This window comes from Filicampus tigris, chromosome 2, assembly GCF_054856515.1.
Source record: "Filicampus tigris isolate MCC_2025a chromosome 2, RoL_Ftig_1.0, whole genome shotgun sequence".
Classification (NCBI taxonomy): domain Eukaryota; kingdom Metazoa; phylum Chordata; class Actinopteri; order Syngnathiformes; family Syngnathidae; genus Filicampus; species Filicampus tigris.
Window position 1 is genome coordinate 174,980 of NC_141218.1, and position 21,098 is coordinate 196,077.

Here is a 21,098-nt window from a genome sequence, read left to right on the forward strand (position 1 = left end):
AGGCTCTGGACTACTTGTAATGGACAGGAGTCCATGAGTTCCTTCATGTTGCAATTAATTGAAAAGAAAAGGATTTCCGTCACCAACGTCCAACGTTAAACGCTAGTGCCACCTAGTGGCAGAAAAATTACATGAAACACAAATCTCAAAACTCAACGTTTCACACTGTTGAACTGTGAAGTATATTTTTAACTTCACACAACTGTAAATTACTATAAAACTACTGTATCGATGAACTAAAATATACAACCATGTTTGTATTAGGAAAGCATATTTGTCCACTTTGGTGTGCATGAAAACTTGAAAAAAAATGTTTTATTGTACATTTAGAACGGATAAATTGTGTGATTGATTTTCAATTGCTAATGAGTTAACTATGATTAAAGATTTTAGTGGCCTGCCAGCCGTACAGTTTATATGCATGTATGAATATGTGTTTGTGCATGTGCGTATATGCGGTAGGACGTGGGCATTAGTTTTGAAGTTGCATTAAAAAGCATTCAATTAGATTTGCTAATACCTGCAGAAAGCCTGTATCAATAGTACTTTTTTTTTTTTTTCCCAAAGAAAAATACACAAATACACTACGTACAAACCTGTCTATTATACTCCTCTTCATTCTCCATCCACATGTATTCCGCAAAGGGGTTGGCGTCGTTGGTGTCACCCGCATGCCCGTTAGCCACCGGCTCTTTGCCCTCCTTCCCCGGCGCACCTCCTCCCGGTGTCTTGGCCACTTCAGGACCACTCATCTCAGCCGGCTCTGCGCGGGAGGATGAGGTGACACAGTCCAGGTTGTTAAAATCAAGTCTGGAATATTATAATGGTCATTTTTTAAACATGACAATATGCTCCACTCTACGCAGCTGCCAGAGAAGAAAAAACATGCAAACAGTCTGCAGCGTCAAGGTACATCTGCCCGAGTTGCTGAATGTACAAAAACTATGATCAACACATTGACACGTGATACAAATGTGTATGTCTTATTTGACTTTTGGATCTCACAATTGTTCATCTATCTATGCCAGCAATGTAAGGTGACAGGCAGAACCTTTTAATGTCCATCTACTAGGTTACATACGGTACACTTGACACTCAAGTGTATGAGACCTTTCCAAAGAAAAAATGTGCCAAAAGGTTTGGAAACACCGCATTGGAAGGTGTACCAGAACGACTGGTAGGAGTCGGCCTGCATTCAACAATGATGCACGTTACGTGCGAAAATAAGAGATGCTCAATGCCATTGAAATCAGACCACAGTGGTGTCGGGGGAGACGTTCAGGTGATCGACAGACTTCGCCGCGCATAGCATCTAAGGCTTCATAACAGGTTACGTAACGCGGACGTCGTCGTGGCTTCGAGCCTGCTAGCATCTGCTAACGGGCTAAAGCAGGTGCCCGCCCGGGCCTACCTGCAAAATTGGTAAAGGGATTGCACCGTCGTCTTAGCCGGTTGGATGCTAAGAGGCTAATTAGCTGCAAATAGTCGCTGAGCGGCGCTGTCAACGAGCAGGCCTAGAGACGGCCGCCATCCCACCGACAACAAAAGGCTGGCTCGAAACTATCGCGCGCGGCTGCTCAAACACACACACACGGCGCGAGCAACACAACGTCACTGCACCTCTAAGCAATCCAAGGCCAAACTTGATCCCCGTGCGTGGCAAACAAAAGACGAGGTATCCGCTGCGCGTTAGCACGATGCTAACAGCATGGCAGCATCACCGAGACAGGTCAACAAAAACAAGGCAGCGTTCCGTGTTTGCAGTCGCTTTGCACGGACAAAGGCAAAAAGCATACCGCCTCGACAATCTGCGGGCCCCGGATTACCTGGCATCGTGCTCCCCGAGTGCGATTCGAAACGTGACGTGACACAAACGTCGGTTCTTTCGTTGAGCGTTACGGGTTGCTTCCGTCGGGATTTCAGTGCAGCAAAGCAATGGTGCGCGAGTTAGCTAAATCTTGTTAGCCGCCTTGCTAGCGCGAGCGAACTGGGATGGTCACGTGATATGAACGGAGTTGACGTGCTTCGCGAGAAGGGTTATTCGCGCTTTTATTTTATGACTATTATTGTATCGTGGTCGTTTTGACCAGTGTCCATTATTATCCGAATTTTTTTTTTTTATACCTAACTGGGTTCATTCTTGCCACAAAGCAAAATATCGACAAGGGTGAATTTTAAAAATGCAGAGTCAACAAGGGCCATTGAATGCAGCATGTGGACAAACATGCCGTCTTCTCTTTCCTCGTGCTACATTGAGGTTCTAATTTAAAGTCGGAATTCCTGAATCCTTCTTTGGGAACGCAACTGCAACGCCCCTTTGAACGTCGCGTTGAAAGTAAGTCCGTGTTGTTGTTGTTTTGCAAGTATGGAAAATTAGGTTTGTGTGATGATAAACTATAGTCCTAAATTTACCAACTTGGAATGTGTCAAAGCCGAAACACGTTCACGCTTGAGTGACGTAACGCTAATCTGCTCCTGTGATGCCTACATTTGTCACAGACTTTTATGGCTGTGATAGTGCGGTAATTGGTGTCTTTGTGTAAACCGCTTTTCATGTCCGCGGTGATGTCGATTGTCGACAAGGGTGATTGTTTTCTTAAGACGGATTGGGTGGCCCGTTTGTTCACTTGACGGCTCGGTGGTGACGCCACGGCAAGCCAAAATTCCGAGGTATCGGAAACGCGGCATTACTCACACCAAAAACAAATGCCTGCGTGGCTTCGTAAAACCTCGAGCATCACCAAATAGCCTCTAACTTACATTTCATTTGACTTCTAAGTGATCGATACAGCAAACGTAACAAACAACAGGACATTTCAGGACATTTATGTGCCGGGGGTGCTTTCACGTGTTGACTTGTTGGGCTACCATGGAATTGTTCTAAAAAGTCTTTCTATGCAGTCATGGGAGGAAAGTAGTTATTCTACACCATGAAGAGACAGATGGTCTTTCTTTTGTCTTCTTGTGGCAAACTTCTCACAAGCAGACAAAACGGACTCACCGAACAACTTGAGGCGTAAACGGGACGAGTCCGCTGGGTCGAACGATCGTCTTCGCTGCCGGATGTCACACTCTGTGTTAACTTTCAAGTTTTTTCTTCAAACACGTGTCTTCTTTGACAGTTTGTTTGCGTTAACTTAAAGCAAGAGAAAGCCTCCGCAGCCTTCAGGGGAGACGAGCCTTGTGCCGTGTCGCGTTCGTCCAGCTGGAAGTTTCGCCCATTGGTCGAAAGAGACGTCAATCGGCTCCTTGGCGCAACACAATTGGTCAGTCACCGCACATGCACCGCCCCTTGCCCCCATTCACATAAGTAAACAACATACAGTATACCCCAGGTTCTTGTCGCGCTATTTTTAATCAATGTGGCTTGTTAATATTTGACAACGTGAACGTTGACATAGCAGCTGTTGCCCTTCTTAACGCCACCGATTGTTACATTTGAGTTATGATAGTTTATTTTCCCTCCTGGCAAAAATAGAAAATATTTGATGTTTTAAACAAGTGTAGTAGTGGTAAATTGCATGTCTGCTTCGCAGCCCTAAGGTCATGATGGGTTTGAATCCCAGCGGTCCTCAGCTCAGGAAACATCTGCATTTCATCTTCTATGGAGATCCAGTGCCCAAACTCTACAGTAGGGGGCGACCGTGATGTAGAGTGAAATTGTTTGATGAGTGGGCCAGCGGCACAGCCCAACATCACTTGACCCTTCCCGTGACCCAGCTGATGCTAACACTAACACGTGCATCGGTGTTAGCTCTTCATTGTCGACCAACCAACCGTCTGTACTTTAGTAACATTACCTTCTGTTCGATCTCAGACTGGAGGCGTTCCAAAACTCGGAGCGTGAAAACTGGACTTCTAAGGACTCTTTGCCACTTGAAATACCACACACGGTGCAGGTGCATACTTTTTTATGAGCTTTTTTTTTTTCTTCTACTTAGGGTTTACTCGCCAAGGAAAACATTTCTTGTTTGGTTTGTGTTTTGACTACTCAAAATGTTTCTACAAACAGTGTTGCCACAGTTACCTTGAAAAGGTAGCTTAGTTACATGACTGACTATTTGACTTTTATTTAAAAGTAGCTTAATTACAGTACTGTGGTTTTAAAAGTAACTAAGTTAGATTACACATGACTTTACCAGTTACTTCAATAGATGCTGGCGACCCCTCCTAAAATTGAAAGCCAGTTTTGCCGATGCTTGATTGCAAGTACATCATTAATAGTTATGTTGAAGAATGACGTTTATTTTTTAATCAAACATAAAATAAAGACAACCTTTTTTGACTTAACACAGGTATTTATTTTTATGGAATTCACCTAATATAAATGACTGCTTGTTCTTTATTTAAAAAAATAGTCTTTCTGGACTTCATTTAACATGAGTATGTTCTTTTTTTAAGGCATCTGTTTTGGCCTGACGCATTTAACTGTTGATATTGTCGTGGCGACCTTAACATTTGTACATTGCTTGTCAATATAATGATTACATTTGGGGACCAAGAGGCAGTAAACAGCAAATTTGACAGTTAACAAATGGCGAGTGTCAATTAATTGTGTGTGCGTGCGTGCGTGGGTGTGTGTGCGCGTGTGTGTGTGTGTGTTTGGAGTGTGCCTCGGTTTGCTCAGGACTTCCAGGGTCCCAAAGATAATGTGGAATTCATGAGAGGATTGCTGTACGTGGGTCCCTTCCTGTCACCTGACTCCATCACTTCCTATGTTTGGCTTCCTGCGTCGACCTCGAAGGCGCGACACAGGTCCGTCCAAGAGCCGTTTCGGCATCTGTTTTATGTTGCTGTGCGTCGAGGCTGGCCGGCGGCCCTCGTTTCATCACCGCTTCATCATTGCTAACGCAAAACTGCAAGCTGCTGAAACATGGCAAAGGCAAGAGTGAAAGACATTCACAAAGGCACAGTAGAGAATGGGTGACATAAACGAAGAAGAAAAGCACTGTGATGGCAGGGCTCCGTATCGGGGCCTCTTGGATTTGGGGCGGTGAGGGGATACATGCCAGGTAATGGCTTCCAGATTTCGAAATTGAATGACTCTGCTGTGTGTGTGTGTGTGCGGGCGTGGGCGTGCGCTCTCGCTCTGGCCAGCTAATGTATTTTGCAAACACAACTGGAGTCGAGAAATGAGATATAAAACACCAGTTCATTCTTTTACATGCGTGCTCGTTGAGGCATACATGTAAAGAGAAGCACAAAAGATGACAGGAAGAAGCAATTAAATGAAGGAAGGGCCGATCTTGCGAAGAAGGCGAAACGGCCTCCGTCCGTCGCAGTCAAACACACACACACACACACACACACACACACGTCCGTCGCACCCTCGTCTCCGTCTCAGCCACACACAGACGTAGGTAAATCCCCTCCCCTCCCCTGCGCCGTCGCGGTCCTCCCATTCCCGTTGCTCGTGTGTGTGCGCGCGCCTCACCACTTTTCTCTGCCCCTCCAGTGCAGAACGGAGAGGAGAGAGTTTGAGGCTGCACTCGCTGAACGCCTCCACCCCCCTTCTGGGGGAAAAAAGTGGCGCTTTTGTTACAGGGAGAAACTCGTGGAGAGTTTGGGATTTGAAGAAAAACACGCTCACTCACGCTCAAGGGCACAAAGACTCACACAGACTCGTGGCTGCAGCAGCACTCAGGAGGGTGAGTTTTCCAAACGGCGTTTGCGCTCATTTGGATGCACTAATTACACTCTAGGCGCGAGTGCTTTTCAGATACAAGTTGGCGCAGTAAGAGTGACTGCGAAAGGGTCGCGTCTCGTACAAGTCAGGCGACGTCGCTTCTCCAACCGGATTGTCTCACGCGTGGTGGCGCGCACCCGAAAGCGGCCCCAGCGCACGGCCGCAGTCGAAGCTTTTGCGCCCTCCGTTGCGGCGCCGCTCCCCGGAGTAATGCGAGGTGACGTTGTATTCTGTGGCCCCTCCCAGATGGCGGCACCTGTCCAGATGGCTGACGCGGAGCAGCCGGACCCCGGCAGCCCTCCATTGTCACGTGAGATACGCTTCTTATGGCGGCGTCGGCGTCATCGCTTTATCTCTATCTTTGAGGATGTGAACACGGCGCTGACCTCTACATGCGCTTCTTCCCCTTGATTATTCACTTGGCGTTCCCCAGACATTCCAGTCGTTTCTTGCCATGTCATCTCACGTCTCAAGCCGAGTGTGCTTGCACGCCAAAGTGCTAATGAGCTGGGAGAAGAAGCCTGACACACACAGTACATTTCTCAATGCGTGTCGGCCTTCCTTGAGACTTTCTTTCCACTCACCGCTTGAGTGGATTTTCCAACGTGGAGCTTTCCCAGGCATTCGACACACGATCTTCTCCTCCATTCTCGCCTTTGTAGGCGACCGTTTATCGGCGCCCTCGCCGTCAGCCGATTCCAGAAACGACCGCAGCATCGCACCCCTCGCCCCAGCGCCCTCACCGGTAACGACGCGCGCACGAGCGGCGTGTCATAACACTTAAAGGGGGAGTCAAGCCAAACGTGTTTTTTTCCCAAGAATGTGTTCTATGCAGGCCCACTCGTTCGAACAGGGAATTCCGATTCGTATTGCGTTTATGGACGACGGCCAAATCCGCCCGTTTTGAGCCGTCTCGGGGGGGCGTCGCTTCTGCCCACTCTGCTCGCAACCACCGATCGCGGCTCGGATTGGGAAAACAGGTCAGCCGCGATTGTGAGCGGTTGCGATGTCACTTTCAGTGGGGCAGAAGAAGTGTCAAAATGGCCGCCCCCAGAGATGGCTCAAAACAGGCGGATTGACTCCTGTTCCACAAAGGCAATATTGGTCAGGGTGCCCCGTTTCAACCGGTGGGCCTGGCCTGCTGGAAAGCTATTGTTGACAAGAAACTGTTTGGCTTTGGGTTGACTCGCCCTTGAACCCGTCACTGCCATTGACAAATGTACGTACTTGTCTTTTCACTTTTCACAGTCCAGCCATTCTTTGCGCATTTTCTCCAATTTTTGGCGTGAAAATGTCTGGCGGCAGTGAATGCGCGGACGTTAAAGGAGAAAGTTTGAACAAACCGATTTCCATTGGCACTGTTTTTGATCATCCTTAGCGGGTGGAGCTCAGACGGCGGATGGCTCGTCCATTCTCCGTTGTCGTGGCAATCGACTTTGGCACAACCTCCAGCGGCTACGCTTTCAGCTTCGCAGAGGACTCGGAAGCCATACACATGATGAAGTAAGACGCCTCGGCGCGCCGAATCCGTTCCGCGGCTTTCTTCTTCTTCTTCTTTTTCCCAATCTGTTGCGTGCAGGCGCTGGGAGGGCGGCGACCCCGGCGTGGCCAATCAGAAGAGCCCCACGTGTCTGCTGCTGACCCCCGACTTGCGCTTCCACAGCTTCGGGTTCGCGGCGCGGGACTTTTACCATGACCTGGATCCGGACGAGGCCCGGCACTGGCTCTACTTTGACAAGTTCAAGATGAGGATCCACAGCACTTGCGTAAGCACGCTTTAGCCCTCCGTGGCCGCGGAAGCGCCAAAAGTACTCGCGTACGGAAAAAAAGGCCCACACGAGCTACTTGAGCTGATTGGGGTCTGTTGCTTCAAGTCCTTGTTCCGTGGGCCAAGTCCAACTTTGTCAAGTCCGCCGCCGTCCAAGGTCCCAAGTCCAGATGAGATGGAGAGCGGGCCCGAAGACAGAAAGACAGCATTTGTATGACCAAAAAGTTGGAGAAGCGCCACGATGCGCAACACTCTTGTCGGATGGCGTGGAAGCTTTGGCTTTGTCAACCGTGCGCGCAGATAAACAGCAAAAGCGATGACAGTCACTCCTTTTGTGGTGCCGCAAACTCCAAAAGGGTTTCCTGTCAGTTAGACGGCACGCCCGTTTTGCTCGCTTGTCACAACAGACAAAAGTCACGCTCCGCACCCACATTTCCGGTGCGCACATGTCAGTCCCGCCTTTGCCGCAGGATCTGACGATGGAGACGGAGCTGGAGGCGGTTAACGGGCGGCGCGCGACAGCCGTGGAGGTGTTCGCTCACGCTCTGCGCTTCTTCGGGGAGCGCGCCCGAAAGGTATGCTACGCGCCGGCAGCGGGAGCCTGCGCGGGCAAAGCAAGCTGAGCCGCCCGCCGTGGTCCTAGGAGGTGAAGGAGCAGACCTCCCCCGCGCCGGAGGCCGACGACATCCGATGGGTGGTCACCGTCCCCGCCGTGTGGCGACAACCCGCCAAGCAGTTCATGAGAGAGGCCGCCTACCTGGTTGGTGCCACGATCCGTAGCGCGCCGCGCCGCGCCGCGCCGCGCGCTCGGAGAGGCTTTTGCTAGCGACAGCACACCTACGCCCGCCCGCGTTTACTTCCTGGTGGCCGTGATGTCATCAGCAGAACAATGAGCGAGACCGGCGCACAAACACGGGAAGTTGTGAGCGGCCACCGCCCTGCGCTCAGCCACATACGCAAACACACGCGCACGCACCAACCTACAGTATGTACGGTGCGTCCAGTCTAATTACAGCAACTCCTCCTCCTCCTCCTCGGTCCCCCGCACCTCACCTTTCACCCGCTTTGTGGGCCCTCGTCGATGTTTACGTTGCACGGCTGTGTGTGTGCGCGCGCGGTTCACCCAGCACGCCCTCTCTTCGCCATCCCCCGTCGACCTCCGCTCCACCCCAACCCGCTCATATGCTTGGCATGAGTTGCCTTCAGCGTACGCTACGTTTGAGACCTCCCCCATTGCACCTTGCAAAAAAGTGCATTCAACTTCCTTTTAAAAGTGGATTTGATGCTGCTGTTTGAAATGCAGATTGCTCAAGCTCGCACGGCTTTTTGGATCGGAATTTAGAGCAAGAAGAATATGTACACGCAAACGACAAAATGCGCCAGCTTTCCGACCGGGTGGACGATGACGGCCAATGGCAGGCTAGCGTTAGCTTTTCATGAGCATCCGCCGGACCTGAATTGAGCCACGCGGCGCGGCGAGCAACCGGCGACTGTGTGCAGTTAAACACGTACGATTGAAACTTCTGAAAAGTTTTGATATCACTGGGTATTTCACCGATGACAGAGTGGACATCTTAGGCCCCACGCACCGTATGATGAAAATGACAAAACGTAGGCGCAAATTCCGATTGTGCAAGCAGCAGCAGCCGCCGCGTCAGCCTCCACCTCGGAAAGAAAACGCCGGTCGGGTCGTAATGTCACGGAAAAAATCATCAGAGAGTCGGCCGGAGGGACAGTTGCCCCACGGTGACGGGGTTGACAGCAATTCCAGGTATACGTGCAAAATGTTCAAAAGGATTGAAAAATCAAACGCGCGTGATCGAACAGCAAAATATGTGAGCTTACTGACAGGGTGGATGGACATGATTTGCTTTCCAACTGTAGTCCTCTTTATTACACAGACTGTAATTGGCAGAACTGCATACATCCGATATGAAAACCTGGTTTAAAACCAAGGACTGACATTTTGAGGTTTACCCGTTACGTGCGCAAAGGCCGCTCGGTTGTTTCCCCTCCGACTTTGGTCCGGGTATCGGATTCCGGTGAGGACGGCAAAGGCGCTTTTCAAGTGCGTTCCTTTCTCCGATTCCTCTTCCCCCTTCCAGGCAGGTCTGGTGTCCCCGGAGCGCCCCGAGCGGCTCCTCATCGCTCTGGAACCGGAGGCCGCCTCCGTTTACTGCCGCAAGCTCCGCCTCCACCAGGTGATTGACCTGAGCCTGCAGCCGATGGCGAACGGCGCGGGTGCCGACGATCCGCGGCCTTTTGACTCGGGCTTCAGACAAGGTAGGGCAATTTTCCTCGAGCAAGATGTCAAGCGGAATTGAAAATACGGACCGCGCGTTCATCAAAGGCGTGCTTGGGCGTAAGCGTGTTTTGCCCGCGCAGCGCCCGCCCGCCCTGTCCCTCCGCACTCTGCACAGCTCCACTCGCAAGTCACCGAGATGCCATTCAAGCTCACGCGCGCTAAACGCAGACGTCCACAGGACATTGTAATTGGAACAAGATGCAGCCAGGCTATGAGCTCACCTCTCCGCCTCCTGCCTTGTCATGGCGACTCCATTTCTTTTCCTTCGCTTCACTCGCTCCATAATGTTGTCATTGTTTTGAAGAATGTGCTGCACTCATATACTTGGCATCCTCAACACACTTTTGCTCTCTCAAACTATTCTTCTTTGTACGTACGCACGCACCATAAGTTTTGATGTCAATTGTTTCCAGACTTGGACCGTCATCCAAGTATGTCATTGCGCTTTGCTTTGTTTGCCGTCACGCAGGCAGGCAGGCACGCAGGCAGGCAGGCAGGCACGCACGCAGGCAGGCAGGCACGCACGCAGGCCACACACAGGACCTCAAAGGACAAAAGTCACATACATATCACATGTTGCTCTTATGACTTTGACTATGCAGGCCTGAAGGGCTTCTGAGGGAACTTATCCAAACACACCACACAGAGAAACCTGACGCACGCACGCACGCACGCACGCACGCACGCACGCTCGCTCCCTTACTGAGTTTCCCCTCAAAAGACCGAGTGGATGTTTATTTTTGTAATTCCACATCATCCTTGACTCTTCATCGTCTCGACATCTCATTGCGTGTCGTGTGTGCGTGTGGACCGAATCGAGGGCGAAAAGCGTCCCGAGTCCGGCGTCCTGTTCAACGAACGTCAGCCAATCCGAGTCGAGTCTTGTTGTCTTGTCGCTGTGTCGCAGCCCGGCAGCAGCTGAGACGATCCCGTCACAGCAGAACCTTCGTAGTGGAGAGCGGAACTGGCGAGCTGTGGTCCGAGCTGCAGACCGGTACGGTTCGCATCGTCGTCCTCTTTTGTGTTGGATTGAAGATTTGGAACTTGCACCCTGCCGCTGGCTGCTCGCGAGGCAGCGTTTCCGCCTCTCGGGCCCAAACGTGCACGATCGATCGTGCTGCTCTCAGAGGAACAAAATGGCTGCAGTTCAAACGAAAGGGTGGTCAAATAGCAAAGTGAGTCACTTTGATGCATCTAAAGGCCTTTTAAGGCGTAAAGGCATTCTTATCTTATCGTTTGCAGAACTACACACACCCCCGTTGACCCTCGCAGCTCCCCTTCCTGTCCACACACGCACACGCTTACTTTTGACTTGTCTTCTCTGCCAGCGTACTCAGCGTACCTGGAGCAAAAGCAGAGCTTTATCGTGCCATAAACACTGGCACGGAGGGAGCGCAGTCAACTAAGATTCCTGGAGGCTGTTTGTGCTGGTTAAGGGCAAAAAAAAACACTAGAGCCTTTGGGGGGTTTTGGAGTACAAGCGCTCAACTTTTGAGTACTCGGCGATACCGATACCAAGTAACCGATACCGCTTTTGATACAGCGTATTTCTGTTAAACACTGAAGGAAGAGCTTTTGGGTTTACGCCGCAATCGAGACTTTAAGTAAACGAGTAACTCTGAATTTAGGAATCGTTTTGGATAAATCAACAAAAGTGCAAAATAAAACGACAACAACCACCAGTATTTTAGTCTTTGTTCAAAATAAATTGAAGCGCAAAATCAGGCAGATGCCACTGTGAACTGTTAATTAAGCACGACACTGGAAATGTCATCACAATGTATGTATTGGGCCGATACTGATGAATATAGATTCCTCCCTTTTTGCCTTTTCAATGTAAGAAAAATATGAAACCTATTAAGGCTAAAATGCAATTAGATGCGCGCATCCAGACGGAAAATGCCATTTGTGTGACAAAATCTAGGTGTATACAAGTACAAAAAAGTAGGCAACAAGCACTCATCGTACAATTCACACGAGTAAGTAAAAGCGCTACGTTGCCAACAACTTTCCATTTTTCTCGGTCCACAAAATGAGGTCAAATAGACGCACGAAATACCGTCATGCAGAAAGTCATTGTACCTCCTAAATTGAGTTAGCAATTAAACGTTCTACTATTGGTAGCGGCGCACGGATAATGTATTCTAAGAGTTAATACAAAGCACACACATACTTGTGGACGGTTCACTTGCAAAAGCGCTCCGTCCGCCATTTTGTTCCTCATCGTCAAAACGGCCACAAAAGGCGGCCTTGGTATCAGTATCGACCAGTGGTATCGGTACGCGCCCATCCCTAGTTTGTCTTTTTTTTTTTTTTCTTTCTTCATTTCAAGCAGTACTCAGAGTGACGGCTAACGTGTCTCGCAGGTGACAAGTACATTGTAGCGGACTGCGGTGGAGGAACGGTGGATCTGACGGTCCATCAAATCGAGCAGCCGCAGGGGACGCTTAAAGAAGTGTGCAAGGCCTCAGGTGCTCTTTGCTCAAACTTGAAGGGCCCCCGCCAGAATCTGGATGTCATTTCTTCTTTCCATTATCCAAAGTGGCAAAGAAAAAGTGGCCCCATATTGTGCTGATGTGTTGAACGCAAGGCAACACACGCACACACACACACACACACACACACACACACACACGCACACACACTTTTTTTTTGGCGACGCGACACGGAAAACTGGAAAGTTGGTCCGGGCCCTCTCCAACAATTTGTCTCGCCCTCAGGTGGTCCGTACGGCGCCGTTGGCGTGGACCTGGCCTTCGAGTCCATGCTCAGCCGGATCTTTGGGGACGACTTCATCCGGAGCTTCAAAGCCAAGCGGCCGGCCGCCTGGGTGGACCTCACCATCGCGTTCGAGGCCAGGAAGCGGACGGCGGCGCCGGGCGGGGCCAACGCCCTCAACATCTCGCTGCCCTTCTCCTTCATCGACTACTACAAACGCCACAGGGGGCAGAGCGTGGAGGCTGCCCTGAGGAGAAGCAGGTCAGTGGCCCAGTTGACAACCGCCGGCCAAAGTCACAAAGTCATCGATTGGAGCTCGACCGCTCCTCTCGTGTGTTCCAGCACGAACATCGTCAAGTGGTCGTCGCAGGGCATGCTGCGTCTTAGCCGGGAAGCCGTGAACGAGCTCTTCCAGCCCACCGTCGCCAATATTGTGCGACACATCGGTGAGAAGAACGACGACGGTAACGACGACGACGACAACACTGGAAGGTTCCGATGGTTTTAGGGCATTTTCATGTCGCTTTCCAAAGCGGCTCTAGTTTTGGAGATAGTCCGTATTTTTGTTTCAGAAAACTGAGCTAAGAATAGGCAAGTTTGAGGCTTATCTTTCTTTTCAAGCATGTCCATACCAATGTCATTTCTGGAATCAGCTGCCCAAAATGACCCAGACACCATTCAAACGTCTCACATTCATTCTTTTTTTTTTTGGGGGGGGGGGGGGGGGGCAATAATGGAATAAGATGGCAAAAAGAACCTTCATTGAGGCTTAGACAATACACAGGCAAGGGAAGTTCATTCATTCACCATTCATACGGAAGGCAAAAAATATATGTCTATATCTATGTTTTGCTTGATGCTACAAACACTGCACAACACCATAGGCGGGCTAGTGAATGACATCAGTGTTGCCGTGTTCTAAACATTTACGCCATGGATATTTGAGCACGATGCGGCAACACAAAGAATGGATAACAATTCTCACAGGCATATCCTGTATTTTCTTCCATCTGCTATGACTAATATTACTGCATTTTACTGAGAAGCCTAGCCCAATCTGTATGTCTGTATTTTACCGCCCCCAGGTGGCCAAGGAGCGCACCCCAGAAGCAGCAGCAGCGGCACAATATCAATTGAGCGTTGCTTCATTGTTTACATTCCGAGTAATTGTATTTACTGGATGTTATGTTATTACGATAATATATCATACGTTTATATTTGTATATAAAAATGAGGGCTTTACTATGGAGATTAATTTAACTTTGGCAACGCACTAAGGAAAAAATGAACTCGGTTAACTCCGTTTTATTGACTTCCTGTAGCAGCTGACCTCTGCTGACTGTGCAGCCAAACTTAGAGGAGAGTCACTGTCGCAAAGACGGACTTTAATGTCGTTTTACTTTACTTTACTTGACTAAGTTGCTCGACGGCTCATTGGCCAAATCCCAAATCGTTTGCACACTTTGCCATGCCAAATTCAAATACCATATTAGTTGTATGTCTTTGGTGTGTCGTTCAACTGTTACAAGAAAAGAATCTGATTCGAGGATCGAAGAAAGCTATTAGAACAGACTTTGAATGGAAATGTACTTTTATTTTTCCAGATCAACTTCAGGATTTTACTCAAATGAATATCGGTTCCAAGCGTTGTAAAAAAAAAAAAATAAATAAAAATTGTAGTTGAAAAATACGATTAATCACGATCAATTGTCGGAAATTTTGCGACGAATCCAAAAATGTAATGTTAACCACTTGACGGCGGTAATGAAAAGACAGGACAAAGATTCCCGTTCGACGGTTGAACGCCGCATTCAAACGCTGCGCCGAAGCGGTCTTGTTTACGCCTCCTTTTTGCCGCGCCGTTGTAGAGGAGCTGATATCCAAGCCAGAGGTGCGCGGCGTGCGTCTCCTCTTCCTAGTGGGCGGATTTGCAGAGTCACCCATGTTGCAGAAAGCCATCCACAAGGCACTGGCTCACACTTGCCGCATCATCGTGCCCCACAACGTTGGTCTGACCATCCTGAAGGGGGCAGTGTTGTTTGGACTGGACCCCACCGTGGTGAGAGCACGCGACAAAAGACAATCAAACATTGGATACTTCGAAACACCAAACCGCGGGTTATTGAAAGCTTGCTCGCTTAGTGCTAACATGGGAAATGCGAAATGTCGGACAGGCTAACGCAAATGAGCGGCCGCGGTATTTCCCGACTTTGTAGCCGTTTTAATGGTTCATTGCAAGACTGGTTCGTCACAGGTGCGAGTGCGTCGATGCCCGCTGACATACGGCGTGGGTGTCTTGAACCGCTTCGTGGAGGGGCGCCACCCCCGGGACAAGCTCCTCATCAAGGACGAGCGGCAGTGGTGCACCGACGTCCTGGACCGCTTTGTGTCCGTGGATCAATCGGTGGCCCTGGGCGAGGTGGTGCGCCGCAGCTACACGCCGGCACGGCCGTGCCAAAGGAAGATCGTCATCAACATCTACTGCAGCGCCACCGACGACGTCACGTACATTTCGGACCCGGGGGTCCGAAAGTGCGGAACGGTCACGCTGGAACTGCCGCAACCGTTCCTCGCGCCCGCTGCGGGGACCGGAGCGGGAGGCCCGGGCAGGAGGGAGATCAGGGCCACCATGCAGTTCGGGGATACAGAAATCAAAGTTACGGCCGTGGACATCATGTCCAAACGCTCCGTCAAGGCTTCCGTCGACTTCCTGTCTAACTGAGGAGGAAGATATCCCAACGGAATCCAGTCGCCATCATTTGCGGCGCAAAGGTTGTCCCGAGTCCCGAATTGGGACATTTGCCGTTTTGCCGGAGTGAGAATAGCTATCCCCTTACCTCATTTAATCCTCCGCGCCACCGACCGACGCGGCTGGCGTCCGCCGGTGAACTGCGAGGAACGCGAGGAACTCTCGGTCCTTTCCATAACGTGATCGGCCCTTCGCGGACTTGTGAAACGGTGAAATGGATTTGCTTTCCAGGTTTAAATCACCGGCATGTGACGACGATTCATTTTCGCAACGGTGTCCCCGTGCTAAAAGTAACACACGCAAGCCAAGTTGATTTCAGCGGCGCATTTATTGTTCATAAGAATGCTTGGTCCAATAAACGCATGCCCACGGCCAAGAGCCTTTCAGTGCCTTTCATTTGATACTCGTCACAAAAGCAGATGAGCGGTTACAGATCGCGAGGGGAGGAAACGGGCCTGGAGGGTGGTGTCAGACCTGCCACAAGAAGGCGGCGCTGGCTACGTCACACGCAAACAATGAATCCCAAATTCGCAGGTGGGAAAAAAAGAAATGTCTTCAAGCAACCAAAATGAGCCGTTTGAATAACACCCGCTGTCCTCCGCGCGCATGTAACTGTTAGCGTCGTGGATTTCAAACGCGGTAGTTGCGAGGGGGGGTGGGGGTCCTCAGTGGGCGTGAGGCCTTCCGCGGCCTCTGCCTCTTCCGCCGCCCGGGGGCCCGTCGACGGCGCCGCGCGGGTTCTTGATGGTCTCGTCGACAGACAGGATGAGGCAGGCCGCCTCCGAGGCGGCGGTAAGCGCGTTGATGCGAACGATCGCCGGCTCCCACACGCAGGCGGCAAAGTTGTCGGCGATGTCCTCGTTGTTGATGTCCACGCCGTACCACATGCCGCCCTGCGCGGTACGGCGGCGGGAAGTAAGTGGGTCAGGTAGCTGCGCTTTTCATTCCGCCGGTCAACGGCATGGTAAATCTCCCGCTCGGGATGGCTTCCTACCTGAGCGTGCTTAGCGCGCAGCTTGTTCAGGATGTTGGTGGCGTCGAAGCCGGCGTTGTCGCACAGCTGTCTGGGGATGATCTCCAAGGCCTTGGCGTAGGCGCCGATCAGCAGCTGCTGCTTCCCCGGAATGGTTCTGGAATAGTAGCGCAGGTACTTGGACAGCTCCATCTCCACCGCTCCTCCGCCCGCAACCACCGAGTCGTTCTGCAAAACGAGAGCGGAAGGGCAAGCGGGTCCGGGAAGGGTTCGCGCTGCCGAGCGGCGATTGTTGTCCGCCTTCCCTGACCTTGATGGCTCTGCGCACAATCATGATGGCGTCGTGCAGCGAGCGCTCCGTCTCCTCGGTGAACTGCTCGGCGCCGCCTCGCAGGATGATGGTGCACGTCTTGGCCTTGGGGCAACCCTTGAACAAGTTATACCTAGCGCGGGGGATGCAAAGCTGTCACCGACGGGCACTGGCGACACCGACTGCGGGGAGGAAGAATCCTTACCTTTCGCCTCCCACCTGGACCTCCTCGAAGAGCTCACACTGGCCCAGGACGTCGTCTGTTAGATTGCTAACCGAGGTCTGGATGGAGCCGCCGCAGGCCTGCACGTCACACCGCGCCACGTCACACGCGGCGCGGTGTGACGCCGCATCACGCCGCGCCACATCGCGCCGCGCCACGCCACATCGCGCCGCGCCGCGCCACATCACACCGCGCCGCGCCACATCACACCGCGCCGCGCCACATCACACCGCGCCACGCCGCGCCACGCCACGCGGTCTCCTTCAGAGCCTTCTGTTGCACTCATTCCACCGGTCACGCAACCGGTGCCACACATGGCCTGAAGATGCACTCATCTCTGCCCGGTTATTTATAGCGACAGGAAGATCAATCGACTTTCGCCGTCTGGCAGAAGGCCCAGTTGAGCGGCATAAGACTTTGCCTTCAACCATATGGGCCCGGCCTCACCCGAAGCGCATTTGAGTCAATGCGCTTCCCTGCAAAGGGCATGGTTTTAGAATCATTTGGGCTCCTACCATCACGGTCCTCTTCAAGTCTTCCTCCTGGACCCGACCGGCACAGAACAAGTCTCTGTCGGCAAAGTACTGGGTGGCCACGTCACCGATGGGCAACTTGGACAGAACCACTTTGGCTCCCGACCGGTAGATCTTCTCCAACTTGTCGTAAAGAATGTTCCACTCCGCGTCCACAATGGCTTGATAGTCCTGCGCAGGCGAGGCGGACAATGAGCAACAAACCGGGACTCGGGGGCGTGCCGGGACGCGCGGGCCGTTGCGTACCTCCACAGACTTCACCCGAACCTCTGCGTTCTCCTTCTCGGCTTTCAGCTCCAGCTCAATATTGAGCAGCGCGATCTTCGGATTCTCGTAACACTTGGGCTGCATCTCAAAGCCGGCGTAAGAGAAGGTCTTCTTGAAGGCCACGCCGGAAATTAATTGGGAATCCTTTAAGGAGACGCGTGGGTCCAACGTCAGACGTTTTGCTTTACCGGAGGGGGGAGGAGGAGGGGGGAGGAGGAGGGGGGAGGAGGAGGAAGAGGAGGAGGAGAAGAAGGAGAAGAAGAAGAGAGAGAGAAAAAAAAAAAAAAAAAAGGAAACTCACCTCCAGACCCCCTCCCTGGACTTTCTTGATGCCAATCATCTTGAGGGACAGCAGCTCGTCCAGGGACATGACGGCGTCCACCACCATCTTGGAGAAGAACCCCTTCTGACCGGCAATCAGTTTGGAGTTGAGCGCCGTGGCTGCGCATTTCTCCAACAACTGCCGCTGCTCCCTGAGGACACCGCCCGCCACATAGGTAAGAAAATCCGTTTGAGCGGGATTCCAAGGACTGGCGAGCGCTCACCGTTTATCGTCTTTCTTCACGGGGACGGCGATCTCCTTGACCTTGTTGACAGCCAGAGCGGTCGCCGTGCGGAATGCTCGGATGATGGTCTGAGGGTGGAGCCCCTCCTCCACGTACGGCTTCAGCTGCTTCAGGAACTCCGCGGCCAGGAGCGTGACCGAGGTGGTGCCGTCTCCCACCTGAGTTCGGGTACCACAAGAGATGTTCAGATCGGGGCCGGAAGCCAGATGAGAGACGGTGGCTTCCTCGCTCCGAGGCTCGGAAATCCCCACGCGAAGCTGACATGGGGAATGACAACTTTCCCATGGAAATTCCACCATTGCAAGCAGCGAGCGTTCGTCCACTTCAATCTATTACTTGCAAGCAGCGAGCGTTCGTCCACTTCAATCTATTACCGACCGAGTGGCACAAAAGGGAGGAAAGATGACGCACATCGTTTGCATGCAGAAATACAAGCCATGACTTCATGTGCGCGTGCAACACCGTGCGCGCGCGCACACTCTACTAAATACTGCTACTAAATAGCGTGCAAATAGTTGCTGAAGTTTGTCAAATAACCTTGTTACACTGGCTGGCGATATTTGTAAATCCATTATTTTGCCATCCAAAGCACATGTTCTCTGTTCTAGTAAGAAACTGGACCACGTTTCAATGTTTGAGGCGTCACCAAAGCAAAGCATTTGAGCATTTAACATGAGAAAATATATCCATCCGACATGTGATTTCAAAGCTCTAAAATGGCCGGCACTCAAAAGCTTTCTCTTTTCGGAAAAACGGCCGACCATCGACAGAGTTGATGGAAAGCTATCAAACTCAACCGTAAATGTAAAACTGTTCGTCGTGGAATTGCGCGAGCCCTCCTGCTCGACTCGTTCAGTAGCAGGCATTTTCATGTTTGAAAAAATACAGAAATAGCTTTCTGGGATTGAACGGCTGGACGACGAAAAGACAAATATGTCTTTGGGACTGAATGAGTTGAGATGTGAACAAGACCTCAGCGTCCTGGGAGCGGGCAATGTCCACCAGGGTCTTGGCTGCAGGATGGACCACGTCCAGCAGCTTCAGGATGGTGGCCCCGTCGTTGGAGATGGTGGCCTTACCTGGAAAACACACAGCAGCCGTTAACGCCCTCGCCCCAGGCTGGAACCCTGAAGCCGTCCCCTTTGCCGTCCGTCTCACCTCTGCTGTCTACCATGAGTTTGTCCATCCCTCTGGGCCCCAAGGTTGTCCGCACGGCCTCCGATATAACCTGGGAGACGCAGATATGCACGCTTACTCAAGCTGAACCCGCGCACCACACGCAAAAGTGGCACTTTCCACACCTGGCAGGCGTTTATGTTGCTGATGAGCTGGGGGATTCCCTGAGACGTGTCTGTCCCCTCCTTCAGCAGGATCACCGGTGTGGGCTGCGGACGAGCAGAATGGGGGACCACAATGAACCCGTGTGTCGTTCATACATTCATATGTGGCTGCAGGAACATGCCATCATCTTTTTATTTGTGTGCTACTAGTATGCGGCTCGGGTTGAATGCAAATTTCACTGAAAGGTTCAACTCTTTTATTCATGCTACGCTTGCTATGTGCTAGTACTCCAGCTTTGGGCTTTCATCCCTACAAAGAGGCCAGTGGCTAACCCAACAATTACATCGCTAACAAATCTCCCGGACCGGACAAGAGACTCAAGTATCACGACATACTAAGAGGCGGGGGTGGACTGCGGTTTGCGTTTTAACTCGGATCGTTTCCTTTGTCGTATTATTCTCATCACAGGAAGCATCGTATACGCCCATTGACGGTTGTTAGCCGTTCAATGCTAACGGTCTTTTTCGGCGTTTTGCGACGTCATCTGCTCAAATAATGGCTCCCCGCGAACAATAACGAGACGGTGTTTCGTCTCGGGTTGCTTTGAGCGTAAAGCCACGCCGCCAAACATTGCGATGGACACGGATTGAACGTCGACGAGCGGCGTGGAGGGCACCGGACTCACCATCATCTTTGCAGTTCCTTCGAGAAGCTCGGGACCGGCATGAAATCCCACAATGCTTTGCGCTTTGCGGAGGTGCGTTCGAAAGCATGCGGGAAAGTTTGAAAACCAACCAAGTACATCATTTGGAACACTCAATGTAAACAATGAGGTGGCATGAAAAACGTATTTGTCACGCAACGTCTGTTTATTTGTTTTATTTTTTCATTGAAACAATTTACATTACGCCAATATCACGTACACGAGAGCCATAACGGAGACACAATAAATTAAAAGGACGACAAAATACAATGAACATAAATTCGGATGCAATGTTTTGTCAGATCAGTAGATCAGTCATTTATTATCGAGAATAAAAATGCACCACTAATGTTAGGGAGATCTATAAATTGAATCTATTTTCAAGTAAGGTTATGGATTTCAAGAGTATGCAGAATTTGCACACTGTGATGCAAACAAAGCAGCACAAAGCCACTCGTCAGTCGTTTGCATTTTTTATAAATGTATCTTTGCATTTGCATGCATAGGCGCTGTGGTTTCGGAGAAGTCATGCATGTTTTGGTTCCACTGTATGTTCAAAATTGAGGCCGGTGCGACTACTTTTTTAGCGTGGCATTTTAGTGTTTGAAAATTAAAACTTCATTTAAAGGAAGTGAAGTCCGCGCGAATACACGATCACTGAAGCAAACGCATTCAAAGGACATTTCAAGAGCATTTTCACACGCATGGACTAAAATGAGCGCAGACACAGATGCAATGTTCTGACAACTTTACCTTTGGCTGAAATGAAAAAGCCCATCCACGGAGGGAGCCTTTCAAGCATTTCTTACCAATCCTTCCTTTAAAAGACATCAACAAATAGTTGAACAAACTATTTACTGGCTTCTGATTTCAAAACTAGTGATCCATCATCATTAGTTGCATATAAGGCGATCACACATTTGCACGGGTTAGCAGTCGTCACGGCCCTCCGGGTGAAACCACGACTGCGATGCGGCCCGCGACACAAATGCGTTTGCCGGCCCTGATGTACGGCG

The 21,098-nt window shown here is 50.9% G+C and overlaps 2 protein-coding genes across 13 annotated transcripts; one reads left to right on the forward strand and one right to left on the reverse strand.

The window, feature by feature from the left end:
* The first annotated feature begins 590 nt into the window (after positions 1–590).
* LOC147150669 (heat shock 70 kDa protein 12B-like) lies at positions 591–15,606 on the forward strand. Of its 12 annotated transcripts, XM_086021999.1 has the most exons (19): positions 591–780; positions 867–909; positions 3,144–3,266; positions 3,818–3,899; positions 4,609–4,755; positions 5,456–5,648; positions 5,933–5,996; positions 6,349–6,431; positions 7,065–7,189; positions 7,266–7,452; positions 7,925–8,029; positions 8,098–8,214; positions 9,560–9,737; positions 10,667–10,753; positions 12,126–12,230; positions 12,480–12,738; positions 12,820–12,969; positions 14,346–14,536; positions 14,732–15,606. In XM_086021999.1, the coding sequence occupies exons 1-19, from the start codon at positions 631–633 to the stop codon at positions 15,193–15,195; spliced, it is 2,853 nt and encodes a 950-aa protein (XP_085878125.1). In that variant the 5' UTR covers positions 591–630; the 3' UTR covers positions 15,196–15,606. The 12 variants fall into 12 exon arrangements, with proteins under 12 accessions (XP_085878125.1, XP_085878067.1, XP_085878076.1 ...); XM_086021941.1 differs by having other exon boundaries at positions 5,461–5,996; XM_086021950.1 differs by having other exon boundaries at positions 5,461–5,996; positions 12,820–12,923.
* cct7 (chaperonin containing TCP1, subunit 7 (eta)) lies at positions 15,536–20,147 on the reverse strand. The gene is made up of 12 exons (XM_086022071.1): positions 20,065–20,147; positions 19,400–19,483; positions 19,257–19,326; positions 19,071–19,177; positions 18,078–18,256; positions 17,834–18,005; positions 17,512–17,676; positions 17,248–17,436; positions 16,715–16,812; positions 16,510–16,642; positions 16,221–16,427; positions 15,536–16,119 (listed from the first exon to the last, which is right to left on the reverse strand). Exons 1-12 carry the CDS (start codon positions 20,068–20,070, stop codon positions 15,892–15,894), a joined length of 1,638 nt encoding a protein of 545 aa, XP_085878197.1. The 5' UTR covers positions 20,071–20,147; the 3' UTR covers positions 15,536–15,891.
* Positions 20,148–21,098: the final 951 nt, after the last annotated feature.

Bases quoted from the DNA above. Each gene is read 5' to 3' on its own strand.
- cct7 (XM_086022071.1), bottom strand. The intron at 19,178-19,256 runs GTGAGACGGACG...TGTGTTTTCCAG, and splicing joins ACTCATGGTAGACAGCAGAG to GTAAGGCCACCATCTCCAAC. The intron at 16,643-16,714 runs GTAAGGATTCTT...CCCCCGCGCTAG, and splicing joins GTCCAGGTGGGAGGCGAAAG to GTATAACTTGTTCAAGGGTT.
- LOC147150669 (XM_086021941.1), top strand. From the start codon at position 631: ATGTATTCCGCAAAGGGGTTGGCGTCGTTGGTGTCACCCGCATGCCCG. The intron at 7,190-7,265 runs GTAAGACGCCTC...TGTTGCGTGCAG, and splicing joins GAAGCCATACACATGATGAA to GCGCTGGGAGGGCGGCGACC. The intron at 12,970-14,345 runs GTTCCGATGGTT...GCGCCGTTGTAG, and splicing joins GACGACGACAACACTGGAAG to AGGAGCTGATATCCAAGCCA.